This window comes from Rhincodon typus, chromosome 1, assembly GCF_021869965.1.
Source record: "Rhincodon typus isolate 14 chromosome 1, sRhiTyp1.1, whole genome shotgun sequence".
Taxonomy (NCBI): Eukaryota; Metazoa; Chordata; class Chondrichthyes; order Orectolobiformes; family Rhincodontidae; genus Rhincodon; species Rhincodon typus.
Window position 1 is genome coordinate 54,693,812 of NC_063332.1, and position 8,192 is coordinate 54,702,003.

Sequence of the window (8,192 nt, forward strand, 5' to 3'; positions counted from 1 at the left end):
GGCCTAGACCCTTCTTCAGAAAAAGGGTCTAGGCCCGAAACGTCAGCCTTCCTGCTCCTCTGATGCTGCTTGGCCTGCTGTGTTCATCCAGCTGTACACTTTGTTATCTCCTATTTTGTGGAACCCACTGGTTTAAGTTGGGTTCTTGGTGGGGAGCACAGTAATTATGTGGAATAAGCTTTCAAATCTTGTGAAAAACGGACACTTTTAGGGAAAGTATTTTATTATAATCCTTTTCTTACTAATTACTGAGCATTGATTTGGCCATGCTTTGGCAAATCGAGCTGGTGAAAGAGTGTGCAACATACTAAGCCTCCTGACATCCCACCAATTACATTAGGCTTCTATTCTTGAACCACATTTGCACAAAACTCCTGTCTATTTCTGGAAGCAATCTGAGCTACTAATTTCATTAACTTAACCCAAGTTGCAGTGACTGATGGGCACCAAAACGGCATTATGTTTTCCTGCCATTTTCCATCATTTCATTCCCGCCTGGTGAGATAAACTGTAATGCATCCTGTTGTCGTCGGAGACTTACAAATATTTCCCAAGATGATCAAGAAATCAGAAGGAATTGATTTGAGTAATAATGATTGCATAACATTTATCACTGGGTTGAAATAACAAGAAAATTTAAAAATAAAAATATGATCTTTGATATTTTGGAAACAAATGTTGGTTTTTACTAATTCAAAAGGGGAGGTAGATGTTGTTGATTTTCATTTTTTCAGCCAGATAACTGCTAACTCCTGAACTGATGTTTGTTTTCAGGGTTATGTCATCCCTCAAACAAAGCTAGGCCAATCTTCCTCTTCATTTAAATCCTTGTGCACTTGTCTGTACAGTGCAAGTGCATGTATTCTGCATTGTGAACAAAGACTCGCTGCACTATTGAAGATCAAGTATCTTTTGAAATGTGCACATTCATTAACTACTTTACGACTAGAGTTAGCTTTAAATTCTTTAGCTTTTACTTGGACTTGTAAATGGTTATTTTCCATGTTGTTAATTTTGCATTTCTTTCAATTTTTAGTACAACAAATTCAAGTGTAGGATTCTAAATGAGAAAGTGAATACTCCTACTACAACAGTGTATAGGTAAGGAAACCAAGCCATTGCCTTGGAAGGTTTTGTCTTTGAAGGTTTTGGAAGGTTTTTGATAAAATTAAGATTTCTTTGGTTCGGTCTATTCCTAAAGTAATTTGTTTCTGGGCATATAAATTACAATAAATATAAATAAGCATCAATATTAAGAGATGTCTGTTTGGTAGTTTATTTGCTGAAAGATGATTATAGGAATTAAGTGAGGCAGTGGGTTAGGCTACCGGTTCAATCCTGAGACGACATTTCTGCCACAGTTGATGGATCACAAGTATCCTGTCTTGCTGTAAATCATGACGTGGAGAGCATTATTTAGTAATAAAGAGTCAATCGCTCTCATTGGTAATAGGATGTATTGTATTGGAAACGGAATATAATGACTCCACTGTCAACAGAAGTTCTGAAGCTTTCAACTAAAGCACAATATTGGGGCATATCTAATGTTTGTTTGATTGTTCTGAGAATGTTTGGTACTGATTAAACTCTCTGATTTGACTCTGTCCAATTTCTAAATAAATTGTTTGAATTTAAAGTGGTGACAACACATATTTAGCTACTGATCTTCTACTAATGACTAACATTTAACTTTTCCTGAATGTAAAAGTTTGTACTTTTGTTATTTTGATAGTTACGTGAGATATATTATTAAATAATTTGCTATGATGAGAATTCGATTTTCTTTCCTTTAAATCTTCTATGCTTTGTTTTCAGGTGTGGACCCTTGATTGACTTGTGTAGAGGACCTCATGTCAGACACACTGGAAAAATTAAGGCTCTGAAAATTCACAAAGTAAGTGTTTTACACCCTATTGTGTTCCAGTTCCTCAAAATAGTAATTTCATTCTACTCCTTTTGTGAGAAAATTCTACTAAAACAAGTAAAGATGTTCAGGCTTTTATGAAGAGTATTAACAATTTGGTTTTGCCATTTGCATTTAATATGCCTGATAGTTGTCACTTCTGTTCATCATAAGAACAATTAATCTAATTTGGAATTGCAAAGGTTTTTTTTAAATCTTTTTTGTGATTTAGTTTAAGTGCAAAGTTTATAGGGTTATGTTTTAAGACTGCCTGGTTAAAGGGGTCATATGATCTACTCTCTATCCTGCACAACAGGTCAAGACAGGACTCGGTACCTATGGGGACAGCAGGGCTGAGATTGATGCACTTGGAAAGTGTGAGATTTTCACATTCATACACAAGGTTATCTCTGATAACTTTGGGTAGACTGTTAGTCTCCAAGTCTCCGAGAGATTTTTGGAATGTTATGTTTTGTAAAACAGTTATACTTTAAAATGACTGTTTGTTTCCTTCCAAGATAGCATGAAGATGTGATGTTTAGAAGATGGCTAATTAGCATTTCTACCTGGATACAAGCTCCATGTGATTCATGTGCAATAGGGATGGATTTTGAGAGGGGAAACCTACACAACAAGCCATTGGAATATTGCATTACATTTGTTTCTTAAAATATCCGTCATTCTCTCAGATGTCTTAGTGTACAAACATGTGTACTGGGAGAGAGAACAGACAGAGGCAGCCAGTCTGTATTGAGAATGTGGGTAAGAACTCATGTTGGATTGAAGAAGTCAAGTTTGTGAGGACTTAAAAGTGGCTGGGTGATTCTTCTAGCTTTAACCAAAGGGAAAGATCTCCAACGTAACCCTCATTGTGAAGGTCAGTTCAAGGATTCGGAATTTTGCAGCTGAAAAAGGAAAAAAGAAGCAAGACATTGAAAGTGGAGAATAACTTTAGACTGTTCCCTGGAGAAAGAAGTCTTTATTTTAGGGATGTAGTAAAGTATTAACGGTGGTGGCAGCGGATTCGGGGAGGTGGCGGGGGCGGTATTGCTGGTGCGGGGGCAGGGTGGATTTTTAGAAGTTAAGCTTGAGTTGGGGTGGGTGGCTTTTCTGTATTTCCAAGTATAAATTACCTACTGAGTAGCGTTTAGACAACGCTGCTTTTTGTTTGTTTATTTGCAGTAAAACTCTTAGAACTTTTTAATTCGTAGTCTAGAATTCAGATATCTTTTGAAAAGTTGTCGCTCTTAACTGCATGGTAACATTTGATCTTTGCATTTACAGAATTCTTCCACTTACTGGGAAGGCAAGTCTGATATGGAGACGCTACAGAGGATTTATGGAATTTCTTTTCCAGATACAAAAATGTTGAAAGAATGGGAAAGGTTTCAGGAAGAGGCCAAAAACAGAGATCATAGAAAACTGGGGAGGGTTAGTCTTGAATAATTGTTACAGTGAAGAATCTTGACTATTGTAGTTGTTGAAAAAACAACAGTTAACTAATTTGAAGCCTGTTACTGAGATTATTTCATATGATGTTCTGTATTTTGCCCTTTTAACTTTTATCCTTTAATATTGCTTAAAAACCACAGCAGTAAGTGAGGTTATTAAATACATTTTAGCTGCAATGGTGATGCTTTTCTCCAAGTAATAATACTGAATGTTTGCATCTTTAGGAGCAAGAGTTGTTTTTCTTCCATGAACTCAGCCCAGGAAGCTGTTTTTTCCTGCCTAAGGGAGCTTATATATACAGTGAGCTCATTACATTCATTAGGGTAAGAACTATTCAATCAAGGTTTTAATTCCGATTTATGTATCAAAATTAATTAAATTTCTTGTGAAGGATTCGCAAAATATTGCCAATTTAGGTTGTTTGCTATATGTACTGAAGGACGAGGGAAAGAGCTATGAAGGAATGTAGTGGGCGTAGAAAAGGAAAATGTGAAATTGCCTAACTGTAATTAGTTTATCTTTGACTATATGGATAGTGTAAGTTGTTGAACATAGATCTCACCATACCATAATGGAAAATTAATATCCAACAGACAGACAGCCATCTCCAAACAGGTTTGCAGCTCATTAGGAAATGGTAAAGAAGTTTAATATGCTTTCTACCACTGAAGGGTGCAGGAAGATGCATCAGTGATGTAAGTTTTTTTAATGAATGAAATGCAAAGTGCTTATTAATATAGTAAACATTTTAAATGTTTTTAAATTTTGCTTTAATTTCTAATGTTGGAAAAGTGCAAGCGATCCCTCTCAATGTTATTATATCATAGTGACCCCAGCTAATGTTGGTATATCATTGGTATTTATGTAGATCATGATCTGTATATTCACTAGCATGAGTGACTGAAGGGGCAAATTACAATTTGTTGATTATTTGCGTACTTTCTACAAGTTTTGCTATTTTTAGACCGATTTATCTGTATTAGCGTATTTTACTGGAAAAACATGATTCTTCTCTCTGATTTTAGTTCTGTTTCCTTGAGCTCTCCCTTCGTAGATGGAATCAACTATTAGTATTTGTAGGTATTCAACTTGTAAGAAACAAGCAAAACATATTCCGCACGACACACTCCCAACTGAAAAGTGTCCAGTTTCCGCTGATGCCTCTGTAGGTCTTCTGATTACAATCTGCTATGTAATTTGAGGTTTAGGTGTAAAATCATTATTTTTCAATGTAGATTTATAACTTTGATCACTGTATTGATAAATTTCTCTGTTTATTTTAGAGTGAGTACAACAAAAGAGGCTTTACAGAGGTGGTGTCTCCCAATATTTACAACCACAAACTGTGGCAAACATCAGGACACTGGCAGCACTACAGTGAGAATATGTTTTCTTTTGAAGTGGAGAAGGAAATCTTTGCCCTAAAACCTATGAATTGTCCAGGTCACTGGTAAGTCATTGAATTCCTGAAACTTTAAACTTTTCTGCTTTTTTTCTGCTTTCTAAGTGCATTTCTGAGACCCTTGTAAGATAGGTCTGTAATTTTGTACTACAGTCACCGGACGACCCATAGGACTGCCCCTCTCTGATTAGAGAGAGACAACTGATGGTGAGTTTAACCTGAGGATACCATGTCAGTTGAACGTGGAGTTGTGTTTCAGCACTTGAGAATGTCTTTAGCATTCTTTTGCACAATTTTCCTCCAAGCTTCATTTTCATTTGATTTTCTTTCCATGCAGTCTTTGTGGAGAGGAAAGAAGAACAATCTAATGAATAATTACAGATAACAATGAATAATAATTCATGCACCATGTTTCAAATATGGAGTTTAGACTGGTGCCACGTCTCTGACAAGAACCGCAAGGCTCTGACCAAGAACCGCAAGGCTCTAACCTGTTGAGTTTTTCAGATTTCGAATGCAGGAAATATATTTTATCTCTTTTCAAAAAAAGTATTAATAGACTTAAATTCAGTATCCAGTATTCCATATATACTCCATCTCCCTATTGCTGATCATTGCTTTTCTTCTGTCTAATGTTATCTAGTTTTCCATTCCTTACCACTTTCTTGTCTGTTTTCAAAACAGCCTACGGAACCATTGCTTTGAGTCTGTTTTTGGCCATTGCCCTGACTTCTCCAATATTCCGTTCCCATTGTTTTTCTTTGACTGTTAATTTTGAACCGGTAGTGACCAATTGCACTTGTATCAGTGCCAAATTTCCTAAAGAATCTGGCTATCTTTATCTCTCCCTGGTGTGGGAGGAAGATGTGTAGTGTATACTGACCAATTGAAGATTGATTCTGATGTTTGGGGTTTGGTATTTTAATAAAACTTCATGGAATTTGAAGTAAAACGTAATTTTTGTTCTTTTAAATGAAAAACGCTTTCACAATTTGTCTTTTTTAGTCTCATGTTTGATCATCGGCCACGGTCCTGGAGGGAACTGCCATTGCGATATGCTGACTTTGGAGTGCTTCATCGTAATGAGCTGTCTGGAGCACTGACTGGCCTGACTCGGGTCCGCAGATTCCAACAAGATGATGCTCACATTTTCTGTACCATGGAGCAGGTATACTCATCTTATACCGGGCATTGCTAAGACTGCATCTGGAATACTGTGTACAGTACTGGTTACTGTACTTGCAGAAGGATGTTAGTGCATTGGAAGTGGTTCAGAGCTTTCCTTGACTAATACCTGGAAAGAGCAGATTGCTTTACAAGGAAAAGCTAGGCTTGTATCCTCTGGAGTTTAGGGGAGAGAGAGCGAGGTGACTTAATTGAAGCAGGTGGATGTGGGAAGGATGTTTCCTGGGGGCCCTCTCATGACTGCACTGGGTTCAAGTCCCACCTGCTCCAGAGATGTGTAATAACATCTCTGAATCAGCTTGATTAGAAAATAGTTTAATTAAAAAAAAGGATATTTCCTCTGGTGGAAAAATCTAGAACAAGAAGTCATATTTTAAATAAAAGGAGTCAACCATTTATGACAGAGATGAGGTTTTTTTCCCTCAAAGGGTTGAGAGTCTTTCAAATTCCCTTCCTCAAAATGCAGTAGATACAGAATTTTTAAATATATTTTTTTAAGGCAGTGGTAGATTCTTAATTATCAAAGGGTTGTAACATTATCAGGGAAATGTAGAATTGAAGAGCTGAGATTAAAATCAGATCAGCCATGATCTTATTGAATGGTAGAGCAAGCTCGAATGGCCTACTTGATTCATTCACCTCATTCAGGCTTTTTTGATTCACTCAAGTGGGCTGCTTTGTCATGGATGGTGTCAAGCTATGGAGTGTTGTTTGAGCTGCGCTCATCCAAGGAGTATTCCATTATACTTCTATTTGTGCTTGTAGATGGTGAACAGACTTTAGGGAGTCAGGACGTGAGTAACTTGCTGCAGGATTCCTAGCCTCTGACCTGCTCCTTTAGTCATTATTGAGATGACTGAGCAGAAACTTAACTGGTAAGCCCCAGGTATGGTAGTTAGGTTGTCCGTCTCTTATTGGAGATGGTCATTGCCTGGCATATGTGTGGTGTGAATGTTATATGCCACTCTATTGCCCAGATCTTGTTGCATTTAAACATGAACTGGTTCAGTATGTGAGACATCATGAATAGTGCTGAACATTGTGCAGTCATTGTCAAACACCTCCACTTCTGACCTTATGATGGAGGAAAAGTCATTAATGAAGCATCTGTCCATGGTTGGCCTCGGACATAATCCTGAGGAACTCCTGCGGAGATGTCCTGGAGCCAAAGTGATTGACCTCCAACAGCCACAACCATCTTCCTATGTGCCAGGTATGACTCTAACCAGCAGAGAGTTTCTCCTGCTTCTCCTTGTCTCCAGTTTTGCTAGAGTTCCTTGATGCTACATTTGGTCAAATGTAGCCTTGATGTCAAGAGTAGTCATTCTCACCTCACCTCTGCAATTCAGCACTATTGTCTGCATTTGAACCAAGGCGGCAATGAGGTCAGGAGGTGAGTGGCCCTGGCGGAACCCAAACTGGGTATCACTGAGCAGGTGCTGCTTGATAGCACTGTTGATGACACCTTCCATCACTGTACTGATGATTGAGAGTAGACTGGTGGAGTGGTAATTGGTCAGGTTCGATTTATCCTGCTTCTGGTGTACAGGACACACCTTGGCAATTGTCCACATTGTCAGTATTGTGCCAGAGCTGTAACTGTACTGGAAGAGCTTGACTAGGGGTATGAGAGTTCTGGAGCAGAAGACTTCGGTGCTATTGTCCGAATGATGTCAAGGCCCATAGTCTTTGCGGTATCCAGTGCTTCTAACTATTTCTTGAGATCCCGTGGAGTGAATCAAATTGGCTGAAGTCCGGCATCTGGTGGTTGATGAAATGGATCATCCACTTAGCATTTCTGGCTGAAGATTGTTGTGAATTATTCAATCTGTCTTTTGCAGTGATGTGTTTGGATTTCCCATTATTGAGGATGGGGATATTTTTGGAGTCTCCTTATCCCAGTGAGTTTTTTTTAAATTGTCTACAACTATTTATGCCTCAATGCAATCTTGCCACAAAGCTTAGATCTGATTCGTTAGTTGTGGAATTGTTTAGTTCTGTCAATCTGCTTATGCTGTTTGGCATGCAAGTCATTGTTTGTGGCTTCACCAAGTTGGTACCCTGTATTTATGTATGCCTGGTGCTGCTCTTGGCGTATCTTCCTGCACATTCTCGTTGAGCAAGGGTTAATCATCTTGTTTAACAAAAATGAAGTTGCTGGAAAAGCTCAGTAGGTTTGGCAGCATCTGTGAAGAAAAAAATCAGAGTTAACGTTGATAAGAGTTAACGTTGATAAGAGTTAACGTTGAT

The 8,192-nt window shown here is 38.0% G+C and overlaps 1 protein-coding gene and 1 long non-coding RNA gene across 3 annotated transcripts in view; one reads left to right on the plus strand and one right to left on the minus strand.

Annotated features, from left to right (window-relative positions):
* The window catches only part of tars1 (threonyl-tRNA synthetase 1), a 34,591-nt gene that overhangs the window by 10,326 nt on the left and 16,073 nt on the right, over positions 1 to 8,192 (plus strand). For both annotated transcript variants that reach the window (XM_020527375.2, XM_048605293.1), the window contains 6 exons: positions 1,037 to 1,101; positions 1,816 to 1,894; positions 3,188 to 3,334; positions 3,580 to 3,678; positions 4,639 to 4,805; positions 5,763 to 5,925. In XM_020527375.2, coding sequence (XP_020382964.1) covers positions 1,037 to 1,101; positions 1,816 to 1,894; positions 3,188 to 3,334; positions 3,580 to 3,678; positions 4,639 to 4,805; positions 5,763 to 5,925 — 720 coding nt within the window. The remainder of the gene's footprint in view (positions 1 to 1,036; positions 1,102 to 1,815; positions 1,895 to 3,187; positions 3,335 to 3,579; positions 3,679 to 4,638; positions 4,806 to 5,762; positions 5,926 to 8,192) is intronic.
* LOC125484861 overlaps positions 4,644 to 8,192 on the minus strand; it is a 30,470-nt gene continuing 26,921 nt past the window's right edge. The window contains exon 5 of the long non-coding RNA XR_007263672.1: positions 4,644 to 5,095. This is a non-coding gene — a long non-coding RNA (uncharacterized LOC125484861). The remainder of the gene's footprint in view (positions 5,096 to 8,192) is intronic.